The sequence below is a fragment of the Coloeus monedula genome (genome assembly GCF_965178545.1).
Source record: "Coloeus monedula genome assembly, chromosome: 6".
In the NCBI taxonomy this organism is placed as follows: Eukaryota; Metazoa; Chordata; class Aves; order Passeriformes; family Corvidae; genus Coloeus; species Coloeus monedula.
The window spans coordinates 3,379,994-3,400,849 of record NC_138786.1 but is presented as its reverse complement, the minus strand read 5'-3'; the positions used below and the strand labels follow the sequence as shown (position 1 = coordinate 3,400,849).

General features: G+C 57.2%; 3 protein-coding genes across 3 annotated transcripts; all 3 read left to right on the top strand.

Moving 5' to 3' along the window:
- LOC309574621 (serine/threonine-protein kinase pim-1-like) lies at positions 1-1,362 on the top strand (the record flags this gene model as incomplete). Its single annotated transcript, XM_082284402.1, has 3 exons — positions 1-355; positions 758-934; positions 1,259-1,362. The coding sequence occupies exons 1-3, from the start codon at positions 10-12 to the stop codon at positions 1,360-1,362; spliced, it is 627 nt and encodes a 208-aa protein (XP_082140528.1). The 5' UTR covers positions 1-9.
- A 3,357-nt stretch (positions 1,363-4,719) lies between these two features.
- On the top strand, positions 4,720-6,848 carry LOC309574662 (palmitoyltransferase ZDHHC13-like; the record flags this gene model as incomplete). The annotated part of the gene is made up of 4 exons (XM_082284452.1): positions 4,720-4,740; positions 5,255-5,388; positions 5,773-5,895; positions 6,356-6,848. 4 exons carry the CDS (start codon positions 4,720-4,722, stop codon positions 6,435-6,437), a joined length of 360 nt encoding a protein of 119 aa, XP_082140578.1. The 3' UTR covers positions 6,438-6,848.
- A 9,289-nt stretch (positions 6,849-16,137) lies between these two features.
- On the top strand, positions 16,138-17,499 carry LOC309574620 (serine/threonine-protein kinase pim-1-like; the record flags this gene model as incomplete). Its single annotated transcript, XM_082284401.1, has 3 exons — positions 16,138-16,492; positions 16,895-17,071; positions 17,396-17,499. Exons 1-3 carry the CDS (start codon positions 16,147-16,149, stop codon positions 17,497-17,499), a joined length of 627 nt encoding a protein of 208 aa, XP_082140527.1. The 5' UTR covers positions 16,138-16,146.
- Positions 17,500-20,856: the final 3,357 nt, after the last annotated feature.

Here is a 20,856-nt window from a genome sequence, read left to right as displayed (position 1 = left end):
CGTGTTCCCATGGAGATTGTGCTCATGGAGAAGGTGGGCTCTGGCTGCCACAACATCATCCAGCTCCTCGACTGGTTTGAGCTGCCTGACAGCTTCCTGCTGGTGATGGAGCGTCCGGAGTCATCGCAGGATCTCCTGGCCTTCCTGCTGGAGCAGGGGTTCCTGTGCGAGGAGATGGCGCGCTGGCTTTTCTGCCAGGTGCTGGAGGCCGTGCGGCACTGCACCGCCTGCGGCGTCCTGCACCGGGACATCAAGCCGGAGAACCTCCTCGTGGACCCGGAGAGTGGCGACCTGAAGCTCATCGACTTCGGCTGCGGCACCTTCCTCCAGGAGCAGGCCTTCACGCGATTTGCCGGTGAGCCCACAGGCCGGGCCCCGCTCCCAGTGCCCGGCACTGCACGGCCCCGTTCCCTCCTGGGCTGCGGGGTGCGGCATTCAGCCGGCTGCCGGCTGCCCTTTGGCACGGGCCAGATGCTGTGCCCCAGGAGCCGGCTGCCGGCCCTGCCCACAGAGGGGGGCTGCCAAAGCCAGGCCCCGGCCGCTCGGCTTGGCAGGCCCGCAAGGGCTTGGGCTGCTCCGCTGGCCTTGTTTGCCTCGCAGAATGGTTTCCTGGCTTTGGCCAATTGGCTGGGGGACGCCGGGCGGCCCCGGGGGGAAGTTGTGGCCACCGGCGCAGCCCCTGCTTCCGCCAGGAGGCTGGCACCAGGCTCTGGAAGGCAGCAGCCTGCGCCTGGACAGCGCCGCCTGTGTCCCCTAGGAACACACATGTACAGCCCGCCCGAGTGGATCTGCCTTGGCTGCTACCACGGCCATTCGGCGACCATCTGGTCCCTGGGCGTGCTGCTGTACGTCATGGTCTGCGGGAACACGCCCTTCCAGGAGGACCGTGCCATCGTGTCGGGGCAGCTCTTCTTCTGGCAGCAGGTCTCTCCAGGTTGGTGTCCGGCCTCAAGAAGGCAGGCTTTGGCAGATGGCACCGCGCAGCCCAGCGTGGCCCTCACGCAGCTGCGCGGGAGGTCGATCTGCCCTCAAGGGCTGGCCGCAGGCGGCGGCCCGTGACCACGGGGTCGGCGTGGCCCGCTCGGCTGAAGGAGGTGGCGCGTGTCCTGCCGTGCCGCTGTCCCGCAAAGGGCAGAGTCAGCCGGGAGGCCGGCACAGCTCTGAGCACACGCAGCACGGCCCGGGCCCTGCGGGCGCCGGGAGCAGCTGGGCAGGAGCCTTCTGCAAGTGACGGGCGCTTTCTGGCTTCTCTCCCCAGAGTGCCAACATCTGATCCGCTGGTGTTTGTCCAAGCACCCCGCGGACAGGCCAGCGCTGGAGGAGATCTTGCGCCACCCTTGGGTGCGGGGCAGGCGTCTTTGATGCCTTGCCGGAGCCTCTGCAGCGCCCGGTGACCGAGTCCCACGCAGGACTGAGGACTCGAGTGTCATACCTGAAATCCCTAATTAGCTTGGTCTTTGCATGTTAAGTGCTTTAATTAGTTAATTTTGAGTTAAATATGTTTTAATTGAATGTTAAAATTAACCCATCAGCCCGGGTACAGAAATCAAGTTCTGTTATTAGTGTTCTAAATGGTTCAAAGCAGTTTATTTGCACCATTCCCAGTTAAAAATCCCCCAGTTAAAAGTTTCCCAGTTAAAACCCCTTTTCAAACTGTAAGCCACTTGTACACGATAAGAGTTATTTTTCCCATGTTCATTGTATACTTCTACAAATGTTTTAAGATGTATGAGATGTATGTTAATATTTTTTTAAGGCACGCTTCAGAGCAAGCGCAGAGATCACTGCAGATTAGATGTAGTGGACGCCAGTGCTGGGTGTTAAAGCCTTACTCCTATTAAGGAGCTTTTAATAGTTTTTCCTTGACTTTTGGATTAGCTAAAAGTCAGCCCAGCACTGCAAGTTCTTCCACCAGAGGTCCAGTGCTGTCTAAGCCTGAAGATCTCTAATCCCTGCGCTCCTGGGGCATACCTCCTGAGCCACTAGGACCCCAAATTTTTATAGTTTTCTAATTTTTGTAATTTTTCAATTTTTCTGTTTTTAATAAATTATTTTAATTTTTCTAAGAGTTGTCTCGTTCCTCACACGAGAAATAAAAGCACCACAAAGCCATGCGGGGGTGTCAAGGCTGGTCCTGGTTAGCAACTTCAGCTAAAGAACCCTCTTGGGAAAAGGGGTAATCAGAGTGTTCCCTTCAGCCTTTGTCAAGCTTTTGATGCCTTTCCTCCAGGCATCATGGCAGTTTTGTGTCTTCAAGCACAGGCTGTAGTACAGGCAGGAGGGGCTGTAACAAGCCAAGAAATGCAACAGTGAAACAACAGCCGCCCTGTCAAACTGACGCGGCCACTTGGGTTCACCTGAAGTGATAGCTGGGCTCGTGTGTGCATTCCAAGGGCCAGCGGGTGGCAGGCACAGAGATGCTGCTCCTCTCCAATGCTGGGAGAAGAATCAGAAATGGCAAAAGGTCATTTCAGGTTGAGCCCTGACAAAATTCTTCCTCTTTCCTCCACTGAAATGGGAGGCAGGGCTGGGCCTTTGACCAGCTGGGTCTGCAGCCTCGTAAGCCATGGGCATGGAGCCCATGGGAAATGCTGAGATGCTGGAGTTGCTCCCATGGTGCTGGGCTCATTGTAGCCCCCAAGTAATCTTTCCCTACCCTCAAAACAAATGATGGCCCCACCTCCGGTGTTTGGCATCCCCGGGCCCGCCATGCTCCGGCTCGCACGCTGAGCCCACGCCCGCTCCCCCCGCCCTGCGCCGCCTCCTGCCCTCGGGGCCCCGGCCTTATCCCCGCCCGCCACGGCCCGCTCTGTCGCGGTGGCCCCGCTCACTCACCAGCTCGTACCACTGCAGGACGCTCTCCCGGGCCACGCGTTTGATGGCCACCTGCAAGGCCACGAGATGGAGATGGAAAGTGCAGTAACCAGTCTAGCCACAGGAAAGCACCCAGGTGCCTTCCCTGGCCCTGTGGGCAGGTGCCAGCTGCTAACCTGCGCCACCTTCTGTCTACTGCCCTGACCTACCAATACAGGCTTTGGGAAAAAACCATCCTTTTTCATAAATGAGGAAGGGGCAGTCAATAGCTAACTCATGTAAGCACAAGTTAACTATTGGGAGACAGCAAATGTTAGTTCAGACAGCAGATGTTAATTACAAAACCTAAGAAACCGAAGTCGCCCTAATCTTGTCAAGATTGAGGGCACAAGGATTATCTCAGAGCCCGCTGAATCATTCCTCAAAGGACTACGCATGCCCAGGGAGAAAGCTGAAAAGTGCACTGTGAGGAGGACTAGTGGTCTTCGTCAGAAAGACCCCCGAGGAAGAGGAGAGGCCTTCCTCAGCGCGACCACCAGGACACACAGCGCATGCGGGACCCGTATGCTAATGATATTAATGACTCCCGAGAAATCATTTGTACAACCATGCCTGTCCCAAGGAATGTGATGAATACTCATAATTTAACCCATAATACTGTGTTGTAGGGAGCACCGGTGTGCGTGTTTGGAGGAGCGATCCCCACACACCCGGCGTGCGGAATAAAGCAAATACCCACTTCTCTGACTCTGTCTCTGAAGTGTCTCCTGGCCCGGTTTTGGCACGATTCATAAATGTGCCTGCTCTTTCAATTTTCTTCCCTTTTATTTGGGCTGCTGACCCTCTTGTGCCTTGAATGGCTCTCCAAGCCTCTACCTGAAGGCCTGACCTGAGCTGTGATCCTTCCAGCCAGGACCCCGCTGTGAGGGGATGGCGAGAGTCCTGTGTGTCAGCCCTGGTCTGGGGGCTGAGCTGGGGGTGATAATTACCCCTTTTCTGATGGCCTGTGAGTGATGACTTCCAATTCTCCAAGAGCCATGGCACGTTTCCTCCAGGAGCAGGAGGCCCCCATGTCCTCCACAGCCCTGGGACACCTCAGGCCCTTCCCTGCTCTGCCCAGGCCCAGAGCCATCGAGAGCTGGCGGTCTCCGGTCACCCCATGCCGGGGTTTGTCCTCAGGCCAGAGGAGCTGGCATCGCTCTGGGGGCTGCCAGGGTCCCACCTCACCTGGGAAGCTTGTGGGTGTTTGACACCTGTGGGTGTTTTCCCAGGTTATCCCCATTTCTTCGCGGGGTGACCACTTGCCCCTCACAGACTGCCCTAAAATGGCAGCTCCTCCCTCACCCTGCGCTCATTATGAGGGGACACTGGGGCTCGGCCACGGGTGGAAACGCTCCCAAATGGCCTTGAACTCCTGTGGCAACCGTGCCAGCAGGGAGGTGGCACTACTACTCCTTGCAGGGAATTGTGGAGAGCCAGGAGGTCCCCCTTGTACCTCCTTTTCTCCAGGCTGAGCCCCCCCAGCTCCCTCAGCCGCTCCTCATCAGACTTGTGCTCCAGAGCCTTCACCAAGGGACCGCTTCCAGCTGCAGAGGCACAACCCCCCGAAAACTTCGCCAGCAGAAAAGGGTCCTTGTCTGACACAAGCCGGGGGGATCCTGTGCGAAAACGAGAGAGTTTTTCGCTGTGGCTGCCTCGGTAAAAGGGAAGGAGCCATTTCAGGCACAGCTCAACAAGCCTGGCAGCCGCCGATCTACCCGCCCAAGCGGCTCCGCAGCGGCCGGGGCAGCTCAGGAATGGCTCCCCTGGGCTTCCCCGGTCCCGCCCCGCCCGGGCCGTGAGTGCCCGGCCCCGCCCCGCAGGCGTGCCCAGGAAGCGGGAGCAGGAAGCTGCGGGGCCGCGGGGATGGCGGGCAGCGGCCCGGCGGTGAGCGGGGAGCCCGCGGGCAGTGCCGGGGCTGGAGCGGGGCTGGGACCCGGCGCTGCCCGGGCCGGGGGTGCGGAGCGCGGCCGCGGGCCCCTGGCAGGCGGCGAGGGCCGGGCCGCGGTGCCGCCGGGGTCTGGCGGGCGCTGCCGGGCAAGAGCCGTCCGCGTCCTGCCCTGCGTGTGCCTCGTCTGTTGCCTCGCATGGGCTTTCAGGCTGCACGGGCGGCACTGCGGCTCCCAAGTGCGTTTAAAACCCTCCGCAAGGCCGTAGCTGTTGGTTCTGGTGTGGCAGCGCTGTTGTGGCTGAGGCTGCTGTGTCGGGAACCAGCTCTGCAGGCTGCTGAATAGAAGGATTGGTCTCTTGCCAGGTGGTTTTACCCGTGCTTTGAATTAACCTCTTCGTTTGTATTGACAGAAGCTGACACACACAGTGAGTGCTTCTGGTAAAGAGGGCGGTGTGTGTGGTGTGCAGCCGATAAATACCAGCGGTTAATAATTGTTTTGTTAACTGACAGTGTACAAGCCATTGCCACGGGCCTCATCGACCCCATATGCACAACAGGCAGAGCGCCCGTGGAGAGCAAGGTCTCCCAGGCCCATATCCCGTTGCTGAAGACCCCAGCAGCTGTGATATTGTCAAGGCTACACAGTAAGTACATATTCTGAGGGTGCAAAGTGTTGCAATGGATGGGAGTGTCCTCAAATGTGAGCCAGGCTGGATATTTTACAAAGGAAACGTTTATAGTTTCGTTTTCTCCCAGTAGTGGAAGAAGAGAAGTCACTTACAGTTGCTATTGTGAATAAAAGCATTCCAAGCAGCTTTCTTTAAATAGAAACTTCTCATCAAGGCACAGCCTCATTCTTTTTACAAGCCTTCCATTGAATGCAATGTGGAATTTGCTCAAGTAGGAGCTGCTGGGTGATCTTTCTCATATGTGTTTTTCCTCTAGGATGCAACTGTTTCCAGACTGGAGAATACTGAAGAGATGATAAGTAAATTGATTTTTTTTTTTTTTTTTTCCCCTCGTTTAAGGTATGGAATGCTAGAGCGATGCAAAGAATTGGTAGAAGCAGGATACGATGTTTGCCAACCAGACAAAGAAAATGTGACTCTTCTTCACTGGGCAGCAACAAACAACAGACAGGAGCTGGTGAAGTAAGCCGGGAGTCCCTGTGACAGTAACAGAGCGTATTCTGCCACTGTTACCTATAATCACTTTGTTGCTTTTGTACTGGAAAAGGAAGCCGGTGCCTGAGAAGAAAAGGGTAGAATTCAAATTTTGATGCGCTTAGCTTTGCGTCGATGTCACTGGAATGTAAAGACAGTGCGGTTTCTTCAGATGTGAAATCATGTATTGCATGAAATAATTTTATTTTCGTGGGTTTTTTTAACAAAGGTGAAAGCTGATCTTAGAAGTACCTTGCTAAAGACTGTATTGTTTCTTCAGCATTTTCTTGAAACAGTGTCATTTACTGCAAAAGCACTTCTGTCCGTTTGCTTCTCTAGTGAATTTTTTATTAGGAGTCATTTACTCCTTTAGCTGTGTTACCATTCGTATCATGTTTTGCTATTTTATTGTGCCTGTTCCTGACCTTCCTGTGTTGCTATTACACAGCTACTACATTTCCAAAGGTGCGGTAGTGGATCAGCTCGGTGGAGATTTGAATTCTACGCCCCTGCACTGGGCCATTAGGTAATGCTGCTTGCAACCGCTACTTGCAAATCTGTCGGTATTGACAGCTGTGGTAGCGTTTCCTGAGATCCGCAGAACAAAGCAGTGCTTGGCTGCAGAAAACATATGCTGAAATAATTCTTCTGGGAAAACTTGTCCGAGTGCAAATTCTCCCATTGGAAGATGAGTGCTTCCTTCTGGACCATCAGTCTTTTGCCAGAGTCAGAGACTTGGCTGACTGCTCAGAGGAGAAATTACTGTAGAATAACCTCTGTATTCTAAATGAACACTTTGCCCTAGGCTCAATCATTAAGGTATATATTGAATATGATTTGCTGAAAAAGCCATGAGAATCTGAGAGAAAACTGTTTTTTGTGCGGTCTCTAGGAGAACTCTAAGGGCAATGCTTTCAATAAAATATCAATTTTTAAAATCATCTCTATAGTTTCATTTCACGCCTCGTTATAAACAAGGACACCTTCCCAGGGGAAGGCAGCATCCAAAGGAGCTGTGCAGGGACATGCAGATGCCAAAAGGGACTCTAGGACAGTTGGACAAGCTCCAGTGGGCTCAGCCCCCCGTGCTGGGGCAGGGAAAGAGCGTGAGGAGACCCCGCTGCGGAGGAAGGAGCGGCAGGGACGGGGGATGAAGTGATGGCAGCAAATGTCGGGAAGGAGGGGACAGAGGGATATTGGTGGGGAAAAGGGAGACACAAGAGCTCTTGGGGGCCTGAAACCATTAACGCTGTCCTGAGAAAGCCCAGCACACTCCCCCCTGCATAGCCCAGCCCCTTACCCAGGGGAAGCCGTGGCTAAAATCCCGGAAAAACGGTGCTGTGGATCCAAGGAATCAGAAGCAGGATCTGTGTGGAGGGTGTCCCTCACGGGAGGCACAGGAATCGAGCTGAGCGAGGCTGGGGCAGGAGGGTCACGTCCAGCAGAGAAGGGAGACCCTCTGTCCATGCCAAGGCCCAGGGCAGCCCTATCCCGGGAAGCGCGCAGGGAGCGGATCCTTGAGCCGCTGCACGTTCGCGCTGCCCTCGCTCAGCCGGGAGCCCCCTCGTTGCCCAGGGGGAGCTGGTGGCAGTGGGGAGAGGGAAAGAAGCGGACAACAAGGACCTGTCCTACACCTCCATGGACTCCGAGGCCGCGTTCATGGGCTGCGCCAAATGGCTGCCCTGTTGGGAACAGAACCAGAGACCTCCATCAACATCCTGATTTAGTGCTCCGGAAAAAGAGAAAAGAGAAAAGGAAAAAAGAGCAATAAAAACAAAGGAGGAAAAAAATTAGGAAGAGAAGATAAATAAAAAGACTGAGAATAAGACCTGGAAGGAGAAGAAGGAGGAGAAGAAAACCAGGGAGGTGCAGACAAACAAGAAGAAGGAGGAAGAAGAACAAGAAGGGGAGAAATGAGCCAGAGGACCAAAGCCCAGGTCAGAGCAGTGATCCCCACCACAAGTGCTCAGCACCCTCTGCCTGATGCCCAGTCAATCCCACCAGGGTTCAGCCTCTCCTGACCAGCTTCCCCAGTTGTTAGACTCAGCAGGACATCCTGCGGTCTGGAATATCCCTCTGGCCAGTCTGGGTCGGCTGTCCTGGACATGATCCCTCCAGGCTCTTTGGCACCTCCTCGACAGCAGAGTATGGCACATGCAGGGGCTTCTAGGACCCTGCAGAGTCCTTGAGGAGGGCAAGCCCTGCTTAGCAACAACCAAACTATCCACCTGTGATCCACAGCATTCCCATCCTGCATGCAAAGGCAGCGCTGTGCCAGTTGCTGGGAAGAAAGGAATCCCACTCAAATCCAGAACAGTGGGAACACTCAGACAGTTCTCTGGGAAAATCCAAATCCATTTAACACACATGCTCCTAAGAAGATCTGACCGCCATCCGTCAACATTTTCCTGGAAGTCAGAAGCCATGTCAGGGGAGCTTCCTGAAGATGGAGGAACCTCCTTGGTTTCATGTGGATCATGTCTGCTGCAAAGCACGGAGTGTTCCCTCCTTGGAACAGCCACAGTGCCACGGGAGCGCTGCGCTGACAATTAGTAGCTCCAAGACTCTTGCTACTGGGACACTTGTCCAGTAGCTCCCAGACATCTGGCACTGGCCTGACCTCTGCGTTTACTTCCAGGCCTTTCCTGGCCATCTGCATCCTCAGCCACAAGCAGGTTCTGCAGATGGACGTGGCTCTGGGGGAGCAGGGACTCCTGTCTGTGGGCAAAGAAAACAAAGACAACTTGTAAGAAGAGAACCTGGAGCTTCTAGTTAGAAGAGAAAGGACTATTCAATCAAGGCAGGGGCGACGGAGGAAACTTTCTAAAATGGAACAAGCAGCAGAAGCACAGTAGTTTTGCAGAAGAAATTCCCCTTCCAGCACTTGGCTTAGGGAAAAAGCCTGATGTTGCCATGAGAGACATGAGTTCGTGTCTAGTATTGGGTAGCAGACATCAGAACATTTAGACTATTGGCTGTCCAGGCTCACGCTATTCGAACCTGAGAGTGAAACTATTCTAAAAGCCAGAGATGCTTGGAAGAAATGTTTCTGCTCACACCACGACTGGGGACCGTGCACCATTCATACCTTGCACCTGTCCAAAGGCCTTCCTTCCTCCGTCTGTGCTCTGGAAGCCCTCACTGAGGCTCTGGCAGGGATGGAGGCTCTTGCCAGAAGTATCGCAAGCGTGGAGATCTTCCTCATCCTGCTCCTCCACTGCCGACCTCAGGGAATTCCCTGGAGCTGCCAACATCTGCCTTTCCTGCTGGAGGATCTTGTTTGGCAGTTCTCTGACGCTCTTCACCTTTGGCAGCGCCGCAGCCATGGAGGTGTAGGACAGATCTTTCCCTCTCCCACTCCCCACTGCCACCAGCTCCCCCTGGGCAACGAGGGGGCTCCCGGCTGAGCGAGGGCAGCGCGAACGTGCAGCGGCTCAAGGGTCCGCTCCCTGCGCGCTTCCCGGGATAGGGCTGCCCTGGGCCTTGGCATGGACAGAGGGTCCCCCTTCTCTGCTGGGCGTGACCCTCCTGCCCCAGCCTCGCGCAGCTCGATTCCTGTGCCTCCCGTGAGGGACACCCTCCACACAGATCCTGCTTCTGATTCCTTGGATCCACAGCACTGTTTTTCCGGGATTTTAGCCACGGCTTCCCCTGGGTAAAGGACAGGGATACATAGGAGGAGCGTGTTGGGCTCCCCTCCACCACTGTTAGTGGTTTCAGGCCCCCAAGAGCTCTTGTGTCTCCCTTTTTCCCAACGATATCCCCTCCGTCCCCTCCTTCCCGACGCTTCCCCTCAGCAGCACCCAGCCTTTTCCCGCCCTTTTTCCCCTCAGCGCTGGCCCCGCCCCCGCTCCGACCACGCCCCCTCGGCGCCGCCGAGGCCCTGGCCACGCCCCCTCGGCTGGGAACGGCTCCCCGCCCTCCCCTCCCTAATTAGCGCCCTTAGCTCCTCCCTCCTTAATACCTCACTAATTAGGCCCCTGGCGGCCAAGAGCAGGCCTTGGGAGGGGCTCTGTGGGACACCCTGGCTGCGTGGGGCAGGCCAGAGACGCCCAGTGTTGGCCCTCCCCTCAGGGCAGGGATCCGGGGCACCGCGGCCACCCGGGGAAGATGCTCCGTTGCCAGCCCACACCTCCACGGAAGGGAGAGGAGGAAAGCAGGCTGCCAGAGACACAGAACCCCTCAAGACTTCCCCGGCTGGCTCTTCTCCGCCCCGCCCCGCCCCGCCCCGCCCCTTCCGGCTCCATGCCGTATTTACAGGAGCTCAGAAAGAGGAAAAAAAAGACAAACGAGCTCCACAGCGAATTCCTGAAAGAAAAATCCATCAATGGCCAGGAGGCTCCTGTGGCTCCTTCGTGAAAATCAGGGCTGTGGGGAACAGGGCGCAGGGTGTCCCAGGACACAGAGCTGGACACTGATCCCTCCTGGATCTCCTTGGCAGCCCTGTCCCAGGCAAGGATGGTCCTGAAGATCCTCCTGGAGCTGTCCCGGGAAGGTCCCTGCTCCCTGGTGCGGGATGGGAGGGGTAGAGGTGGTCCTCTCACACTCATCCCACTCATTCCCCCCTGCGCTGGCTTTGGCCCTGGGGTGTTGACCCCCCTTTTTAGGGTGTCCAGCCCTGTTCCCATGGGGAACCTTGGCAGCACCCGTGGGCATAAGGAACCTTTGTGGGAGGCTGGGAGCACTGGTGAGGGAGGGGGCTGTTCCTGGTGACCTGGAACTTGGCTCCTGCTGTGAGCCACGGGCTTTCTGCCTGCTGGGCTGCGGGAACACCCTCTCTGAGCTCTGTGACACCCCCAGCCCCACACCCACTCCTTGCCACAGCTCCTCCCAGACGGCATCCGCTACGGACACGTCCCCCGCTACCGTCCCTTGGCCAGGGGCCTTGTGGCTCATGCCAGACCCTTCTTCCTCCCCAGGGAGTCTCCTCCCAGGAAAGGGGGAAGCCCCCCACAGCCCAGGACTCTCCAGCTCAGCCCCCCTGGAGCCAGGCCGCCGTCTGAGTCCCACGTGCCCTGAGCCAGGTGGGGACTGGCGGCCGTCTTGGCCACAGCGACCACAGATAAATCGAGTTTCAAACCTGTGACAAGAGGAAAAGGGCCAGCAAAACCTCAGCTCGGGGCATGAGGAGAGCAGACTTCAGACTGCTCAGGGAACTGGTAAGCAGGGTCTCCAGGGACAATGTTTTTGCAGGTGCTGGGGTCCATCAGTGCTGGTCAATTTTGAAACATCACCTCCTAAGGGCACAGGAGCAGGCGATTCCCAAATGTCGGAAGCCAAGCAGGCGACGCAGAAGGCATCTTCTCTGGGAAAGAGGATGGAAAAGGAAGCTGTGTGCCCAGTGGAAGCAAGGTCACAAGAAGAATACGGATGTCAGGAAAATGAGTCCTCAAACACCACAGGTTTATGTCCAATCAAGAGACAGAGCAGTCCTGTTCCTTTAATCGAATAAAGGGAGAGGTCATGGGCATTTCCCACGGGATCTCTCAAGTTGATAGAGGACGCAGCTTCCTTTTTCTCCTAATTTCCCAGTTGCATTTCCCTCTCTCTTTCCCCACTGGCTGAGGTACTTGAGAGGTACAGACTTCCCGAATGGCTTAATACAAACCCCCTTTCTAATGTGTACCCCCCCCACCCCCATTCTTTTCCTCGTGTCTCTGTTCTTTTTCTCTAAATCCAGGGATTAGCAGAGTCTTGGGTGAGTAACAGTCTGTGTCAATTAGTGGAATTCCTATGGAGTTTATGGTTCCTCCCTTTGCTTCTTTCACCTATCAGTATCTGGCTTTATCTACCATCAGGCCCACAGATAGTTTGTAAAGACGCCTCCTTCTCATTCCTTCCACAGAGATGTTCCTTGCCACTGTAGGGAGAACTTTGGTGCGGTGAAAGCTCAGCTGGAGAGGAAGGTGGCCAGAAATGTGGGGCACAATAAAAGGAGTGTTTTAAAATATATTCATGGAAAGAAACATTGTAGAAATAATATTGTCCCCTTCCAGGATGTGGATGGTGTAGCGGGTTGAGTTCGAAAACCGGGCAGAAAACACCAATTAAATGTAGTGGTTTTGGTTCAAAATATTCATTACTTACTCATTTTCCTTCTGTGAGATAAGAATTAGGAGAAAAGCAAAGCAGGCACAAACCTTAAACAGTTGCAGTACAATGAAAGAGTTTTATTACTAATAGAATTAAAAGTAAAGAGACAATAACAAAACAAAATTAAAGCAAATCCCCCCCCCCCCCAGCACTTCTCTCCTTTTACCTAGCTCACACAAGGGATAACAGAACATGGGATGTTAGTCAGCGTTCCAGTTCTTGAAAAGTCTCTCTCTTATGCTTAAGGGAAAAAAGGGTTTTTCCTTCAGTTGCACGTGGTTCCCAAACTGCCACTAACAGCAGATCCGCCCGGAAACAATCAATCTGCTGTGTGTAGAACATCTCTCCCATGAAAAATCTCACAGTTCCTTCACACTGCAAAACATGGGCCATCACATGGGGTTATTCATCTTTTTTAAGGATAAGTTCTTTTGGCCTGCACACAAAGGCTCTTCTTCGCCACAAGTCTCTAACAGCCTCTTACTACTATATAGCCTGGCATCGGGCATTCTTCACAATCTTCACAGGCACACGAAGATACTCCATCCCCCCATGTTCTTCAAATGGATTAAAGAGACAAACAGTTTGTGGTATTACAGTTTCTTACCACGGCATGCAAGAAGGTTTCTTTTAAGCTGCGCGCCAGAATCGCGGCACCGCCCTCTTTTCTCCCGCCGCCATTTCCAGCTCCGTCCCACGGGACTCACTTCTCTTTCTCTCTGACTCTGACGCCGCCATGCTGAAGGGTGTTCTTGTTCGGGCTTTACGGTGGGGAAAGCCTCGCTCCCTCTGTGCTGCTGGCTGCGTGGTGTCTTCTTCAGTTCAGCACGAAGTGTGCTGGCTGCGGACAGGAGGCTCTGCCGGCTCCCGTTGACTCCGCCGGCTCCGCATGGAGAGGAGAGGGACCCGCCGGTCCCCAGAAGCCGCGCTGGATGGGTTTAGCTGTGAGCACTCCATGGCTGGTTTTAGCTGTGAGCACTCCATGGCTGGTTTTAGCTGTGAGCAGTCCATGGCTGGTTTTAGCTGCCTGTGGCTCTGAAGCAGTCCCCCCCCAGCCACCCAGGGTCCGTGCCACAGCGTTGGGAAAGGGGGAAAGGGGCAGTGGCCCCGGCCCGGCCCGGCCCGGCGGGGCCGGGAGGCTCCGGAACCCCCACCTCCCAGCAAGCGAGCTCCGACCAAAGGGGAAGTCCCGCCTTTCTGTGCAGTTTAAATATGTAAATTGTGAGAAGCGTAATTGGTCTTAAAGACTGTCCATCAACTCAGGGTCAACCCAATACAGATGGTCACCTCACAAACAGGGACAGGGACACAGCACAGGTGTTTAATGCATTCTTTGCCTCTGTCTTCAATACTCCTCCCTCCCTTCCCAGTGGAAAACATGCACTGTACCAAGGGACACTGCAAAGTCCTTGAAGAGGGCAAGCCCTGCTCAGCAGAAACCAAACCACCCCTGTTTGATCCACAGCATTCCCATCGTGAAGCTGAACCCAGCGTGTGCCAGCAAGTGGGAAAAAGGGAACCCTATGCCCGTCAAAACCAGAGCAGTGGGAGCACCATGAGCGCTCCTTGGGAAATCCTGACTTGTTTAGAACAGAGGCAAGGCAGAAGTCGGTGAGCTGTTACACAAAACTCTTCCTGCCCTCGACAGCCAGCTCAGGAGAGCTCCCCAGAGACACAGGAACTTCAACTCCCTTTGTCTCTGGAAGATCTTCTCAGGCACAGAGTAGTGGGTGTTGCCAGTTGGTACCGCTGCAGCGTCCTGGGAGCCATGGGCTTGACACTGGTGGCAGCAGCACTCTTCCTGATGTGCCACTTGCTGCAGGGAACGATTCGCTGCAGCAGGCTGAGCTCCTGGTCTTACTGCCAGGCTTTTTGTGGCCATGTGCATCCTTAGGCATGAGCTGGTTCTGCTGCTCCCTGAGGTGGGCCCAGGGCTGTGACGGCACAAAGGGGCTGAGCGCTGGCGAGAGGCAGGGCTGGGATGTCACACGGCTGTCCTGGCCCACAGCACTGTGACATCACCGCGCAGTCGCTGTGTAACACGGGCCAGCACCTGCAGCTGCCAGTGCAGTCGCGATGGGACGTGCCGGAGCCATGTGTGACGGTGTTGTCCCGGTGATTGTGCTTGTCCTGCTGCTGGCCACTGTGGCTGTCTGGTGGGCCGTTGGCCACTGGCAACCACGGAGGCGGCAGACAAGGACAGCGAAGAGGCGCAAGCGCCCCGGGGTGCAGCCCAGAGGCTCACGGAGGAAGCGAGGAGCCCCTGCGGCTCCCAGGTCCTCCAGGCCTCGGGCGACCCCTGGCAAGCGGCCACGTGCTCCCGCGAGCCCCCTGCACAGCCCCTGCAGCTGCGGCCCCTGCGTGGCAGTGGCCCAGGAGCTGCAGGAACTGATGCTGCTGCTCTGGGCTCGCAATGGGACATGGGTGCCGCTCTACTCTGGGATGTGGCAGGCGTTGTGGAAAGAACTGGAGGAGCTGCTGAAGCGAGGCCACCTGCCCTGCTGTGGCTCGTCCAGCTCCTCCAGGAGCCTCCATCCCTTCAAGAGGCTGCTCCCAGCAAGATTCTCCATCCCTGGGAGAGCCTCAAGCCCTGCAAGGACGGCACACCATCAGAGACCCGCCACCCAGGCAAGAAGCTCAGGCTGTCAGAGATCCTCCATCCTGCCAGGAGTGTCCGCTATCTCTGACAGCCTCCATCCCCCGCAGACGCTCAGTGAGACCTGTCAGCCTGCAGAAGGTGCAGAGCCTGTGCACAGGTCTCCCAGCTCCCTTGGACTCAGGGACTTCGACAACACGGGCGCAACCCTGACAACTGACGTTGCCACGGAAAGCCCAGGAGTCCAAGTGGGAGCCCAGCCCGATCCAGGGGAGCCTTCTCAGGAGCAGGTGGCGGAGCAGCGAGTGAGCTGGAGCCAGCAGTTGCCGGCCCACAGCTCCCAGGACGCTGTGCCGGCTGTGCCAGCTGGCAACAGCCCGTGCCTGGTGGCGGAAACGACCCTCAAGACACCCAGGAGGTCCCTCCATCTCCAGGAAGCTGCTCCGAGACGGCCACCGACTACCACGAAGGCCTTTTTGGTAGCAGGTGAGATCTTGTGAGGAGCTGTCTGAGGCTCTCCCAGGGCTCTTGAGGGGCATGCCCAGGCCAGGCCAGGGCCCTTGAGAGCAGCCGAGTCCCTGGCTGCTTCCAGTGCTTCTGATGCCACGGCTTCAAAAAACCCCTCGCTGGTTTGCAGCTGCTCCTGACACCCCCCTGTGCGAGTCCTCGGGCTGTAGCCCCGGCCGTCCTCAACAGCAGAGTCCAGCCCACGACGCCGGGGACAGCGACGGTGCCGCCCTGCCCCGCTGCCCTCCGGCTCCTGCAGCCGCCTCTGCGCGCTCCCCTGCCCCAGCTCTGCCGCTCGCCAGCCCGACGGCTGCAAGGCGGTGGCCGCTGCCCGGCGCGCAGCAGCAAGCAGGTCAGAGCAACGTGGCCCGCGCTGGCTCGGCCCGCTTCACTCGCGGGCACTCGGCCGGGGGGGCCCTGGGCGCAAGGCTGATGGCTCGGCCTCGGTCGCAGGGCAAAAGAAGAAGCTGCAGGAGCTGTACCAGCTGGGCCCGCAGCTGGGCAGCGGTGGCTTCGGCACCGTTTTCTCGGGCATCCGCCTCTCGGACGGGAGCCCGGTAGGTGGCCGGGACGGCGGGGCGCGGGAGGAGGGCCAGGGGCGGGGCGGGGCGGGGCAGGGCTTGAGCTCAGCCCCGTCTCTCGTGGCCTTGCAGGTGGCCATCAAACGCGTGGCCCGGGAGAGCGTCCTGCAGTGGTACGAGCTGGTGAGTGAGCGGGGCCACCGCGACAGAGCGGGCCGTGGCGGGCGGGGATAAGGCCGGGGCCCCGAGGGCGGGAGGCGGCGCAGGGCGGGGGGAGCGGGCGTGGGCTCAGCGTGCGAGCCGGAGCATGGCGGGCCCGGGGATGCCAAACACCGGAGGTGGGGCCGGGCACGGGGGCACCCCCCAAGCATCCCCTGGGCGGGAGGAAGCCCAAGCACCAGGGAGGCTGCCCGAGGGGGGGCACTGGGGCATCCCAGGCACGGGGCAGCGCAGCCACAGGGCGGCATCAGGCCTGCTGCAGGCACTGTCTCCTCCTCACAGCCCGACGGCACCCGTGTTCCCATGGAGATTGTGCTCATGGAGAAGGTGGGCTCTGGCTGCCACAACATCATCCAGCTCCTCGACTGGTTTGAGCTGCCTGACAGCTTCCTGCTGGTGATGGAGCGTCCGGAGTCATCGCAGGATCTCCTGGCCTTCCTGCTGGAGCAGGGGTTCCTGTGCGAGGAGATGGCGCGCTGGCTTTTCTGCCAGGTGCTGGAGGCCGTGCGGCACTGCACCGCCTGCGGCGTCCTGCACCGGGACATCAAGCCGGAGAACCTCCTCGTGGACCCGGAGAGTGGCGACCTGAAGCTCATCGACTTCGGCTGCGGCACCTTCCTCCAGGAGCAGGCCTTCACGCGATTTGCCGGTGAGCCCACAGGCCGGGCCCCGCTCCCAGTGCCCGGCACTGCACGGCCCCGTTCCCTCCTGGGCTGCGGGGTGCGGCATTCAGCCGGCTGCCGGCTGCCCTTTGGCACGGGCCAGATGCTGTGCCCCAGGAGCCGGCTGCCGGCCCTGCCCACAGAGGGGGGCTGCCAAAGCCAGGCCCCGGCCGCTCGGCTTGGCAGGCCCGCAAGGGCTTGGGCTGCTCCGCTGGCCTTGTTTGCCTCGCAGAATGGTTTCCTGGCTTTGGCCAATTGGCTGGGGGACGCCGGGCGGCCCCGGGGGGAAGTTGTGGCCACCGGCGCAGCCCCTGCTTCCGCCAGGAGGCTGGCACCAGGCTCTGGAAGGCAGCAGCCTGCGCCTGGACAGCGCCGCCTGTGTCCCCTAGGAACACACATGTACAGCCCGCCCGAGTGGATCTGCCTTGGCTGCTACCACGGCCATTCGGCGACCATCTGGTCCCTGGGCGTGCTGCTGTACGTCATGGTCTGCGGGAACATGCCCTTCCAGGAGGACCGTGCCATCATGTCGGGGCAGCTCTTCTTCTGGCAGCAGGTCTCTCCAGGTTGGTGTCCGGCCTCAAGAAGGCAGGCTTTGGCAGATGGCACCGCGCAGCCCAGCGTGGCCCTCACGCAGCTGCGCGGGAGGTCGATCTGCCCTCAAGGGCTGGCCGCAGGCGGCGGCCCGTGACCACGGGGTCGGCGTGGCCCGCTCGGCTGAAGGAGGTGGCGCGTGTCCTGCCGTGCCGCTGTCCCGCAAAGGGCAGAGTCAGCCGGGAGGCCGGCACAGCTCTGAGCACACGCAGCACGGCCCGGGCCCTGCGGGCGCCGGGAGCAGCTGGGCAGGAGCCTTCTGCAAGTGACGGGCGCTTTCTGGCTTCTCTCCCCAGAGTGCCAACATCTGATCCGCTGGTGTTTGTCCAAGCACCCCGCGGACAGGCCAGCGCTGGAGGAGATCTTGCGCCACCCTTGGGTGCGGGGCAGGCGTCTTTGATGCCTTGCCGGAGCCTCTGCAGCGCCCGGTGACCGAGTCCCACGCAGGACTGAGGACTCGAGTGTCATACCTGAAATCCCTAATTAGCTTCGTCTTTGCATGTTAAGTGCTTTAATTAGTTAATTTTGAGTTAAATATGTTTTAATTGAATGTTAAAATTAACCCATCAGCCCGGGTACAGAAATCAAGTTCTGTTATTAGTGTTCTAAATGGTTCAAAGCAGTTTATTTGCACCATTCCCAGTTAAAAATCCCCCAGTTAAAAGTTTCCCAGTTAAAACCCCTTTTCAAACTGTAAGCCACTTGTACACGATAAGAGTTATTTTTCCCATGTTCATTGTATACTTCTACAAATGTTTTAAGATGTATGAGATGTATGTTAATATTTTTTTAAGGCACGCTTCAGAGCAAGCGCAGAGATCACTGCAGATTAGATGTAGTGGACGCCAGTGCTGGGTGTTAAAGCCTTACTCCTATTAAGGAGCTTTTAATAGTTTTTCCTTGACTTTTGGATTAGCTAAAAGTCAGCCCAGCACTGCAAGTTCTTCCACCAGAGGTCCAGTGCTGTCTAAGCCTGAAGATCTCTAATCCCTGCGCTCCTGGGGCATACCTCCTGAGCCACTAGGACCCCAAATTTTTATAGTTTTCTAATTTTTGTAATTTTTCAATTTTTCTGTTTTTAATAAATTATTTTAATTTTTCTAAGAGTTGTCTCGTTCCTCACACGAGAAATAAAAGCACCACAAAGCCATGCGGGGGTGTCAAGGCTGGTCCTGGTTAGCAACTTCAGCTAAAGAACCCTCTTGGGAAAAGGGGTAATCAGAGTGTTCCCTTCAGCCTTTGTCAAGCTTTTGATGCCTTTCCTCCAGGCATCATGGCAGTTTTGTGTCTTCAAGCACAGGCTGTAGTACAGGCAGGAGGGGCTGTAACAAGCCAAGAAATGCAACAGTGAAACAACAGCCGCCCTGTCAAACTGACGCGGCCACTTGGGTTCACCTGAAGTGATAGCTGGGCTCGTGTGTGCATTCCAAGGGCCAGCGGGTGGCAGGCACAGAGATGCTGCTCCTCTCCAATGCTGGGAGAAGAATCAGAAATGGCAAAAGGTCATTTCAGGTTGAGCCCTGACAAAATTCTTCCTCTTTCCTCCACTGAAATGGGAGGCAGGGCTGGGCCTTTGACCAGCTGGGTCTGCAGCCTCGTAAGCCATGGGCATGGAGCCCATGGGAAATGTTGAGATGCTGGAGTTGCTCCCATGGTGCTGGGCTCATTGTAGCCCCCAAGTAATCTTTCTCTACCCTCAAAACAAATGATGGCCCCACCTCCGGTGTTTGGCATCCCCGGGCCCGCCATGCTCCGGCTCGCACGCTGAGCCCACGCCCGCTCCCCCCGCCCTGCGCCGCCTCCCGCCCTCGGGGCCCCGGCCTTATCCCCGCCCGCCACGGCCCGCTCTGTCGCGGTGGCCCCGCTCACTCACCAGCTCGTACCACTGCAGGACGCTCTCCCGGGCCACGCGTTTGATGGCCACCTGCAAGGCCACGAGATGGAGATGGAAAGTGCAGTAACCAGTCTAGCCACAGGAAAGCACCCAGGTGCCTTCCCTGGCCCTGTGGGCAGGTGCCAGCTGCTAACCTGCGCCACCTTCTGTCTACTGCCCTGACCTACCAATACAGGCTTTGGGAAAAAACCATCCTTTTTCATAAATGAGGAAGGGGCAGTCAATAGCTAACTCATGTAAGCACAAGTTAACTATTGGGAGACAGCAAATGTTAGTTCAGACAGCAGATGTTAATTACAAAACCTAAGAAACCGAAGTCGCCCTAATCTTGTCAAGATTGAGGGCACAAGGATTATCTCAGAGCCCGCTGAATCATTCCTCAAAGGACTACGCATGCCCAGGGAGAAAGCTGAAAAGTGCACTGTGAGGAGGACTAGTGGTCTTCGTCAGAAAGACCCCCGAGGAAGAGGAGAGGCCTTCCTCAGCGCGACCACCAGGACACACAGCGCATGCGGGACCCGTATGCTAATGATATTAATGACTCCCAAGAAATCATTTGTACAACCATGCCTGTCCCAAGGAATGTGATGAATACTCATAATTTAACCCATAATACTGTGTTGTAGGGAGCACCGGTGTGCGTGTTTGGAGGAGCGATCCCCACACACCCGGCGTGCGGAATAAAGCAAATACCCACTTCTCTGACTCTGTCTCTGAAGTGTCTCCTGGCCCGGTTTTGGCACGATTCATAAATGTGCCTGCTCTTTCAATTTTCTTCCCTTTTATTTGGGCTGCTGACCCTCTTGTGCCTTGAATGGCTCTCCAAGCCTCTACCTGAAGGCCTGACCTGAGCTGTGATCCTTCCAGCCAGGACCCCGCTGTGAGGGGATGGCGAGAGTCCTGTGTGTCAGCCCTGGTCTGGGGGCTGAGCTGGGGGTGATAATTACCCCTTTTCTGATGGCCTGTGAGTGATGACTTCCAATTCTCCAAGAGCCATGGCACGTTTCCTCCAGGAGCAGGAGGCCCCCATGTCCTCCACAGCCCTGGGACACCTCAGGCCCTTCCCTGCTCTGCCCAGGCCCAGAGCCATCGAGAGCTGGCGGTCTCCGGTCACCCCATGCCGGGGTTTGTCCTCAGGCCAGAGGAGCTGGCATCGCTCTGGGGGCTGCCAGGGTCCCACCTCACCTGGGAAGCTTGTGGGTGTTTGACACCTGTGGGTGTTTTCCCAGGTTATCCCCATTTCTTCGCGGGGTGACCACTTGCCCCTCACAGACTGCCCTAAAATGGCAGCTCCTCCCTCACCCTGCGCTCATTATGAGGGGACACTGGGGCTCGGCCACGGGTGGAAACGCTCCCAAATGGCCTTGAACTCCTGTGGCAACCGTGCCAGCAGGGAGGTGGCACTACTACTCCTTGCAGGGAATTGTGGAGAGCCAGGAGGTCCCCCTTGTACCTCCTTTTCTCCAGGCTGAGCCCCCCCAGCTCCCTCAGCCGCTCCTCATCAGACTTGTGCTCCAGAGCCTTCACCAAGGGACCGCTTCCAGCTGCAGAGGCACAACCCCCCGAAAACTTCGCCAGCAGAAAAGGGTCCTTGTCTGACACAAGCCGGGGGGATCCTGTGCGAAAACGAGAGAGTTTTTCGCTGTGGCTGCCTCGGTAAAAGGGAAGGAGCCATTTCAGGCACAGCTCAACAAGCCTGGCAGCCGCCGATCTACCCGCCCAAGCGGCTCCGCAGCGGCCGGGGCAGCTCAGGAATGGCTCCCCTGGGCTTCCCCGGTCCCGCCCCGCCCGGGCCGTGAGTGCCCGGCCCCGCCCCGCAGGCGTGCCCAGGAAGCGGGAGCAGGAAGCTGCGGGGCCGCGGGG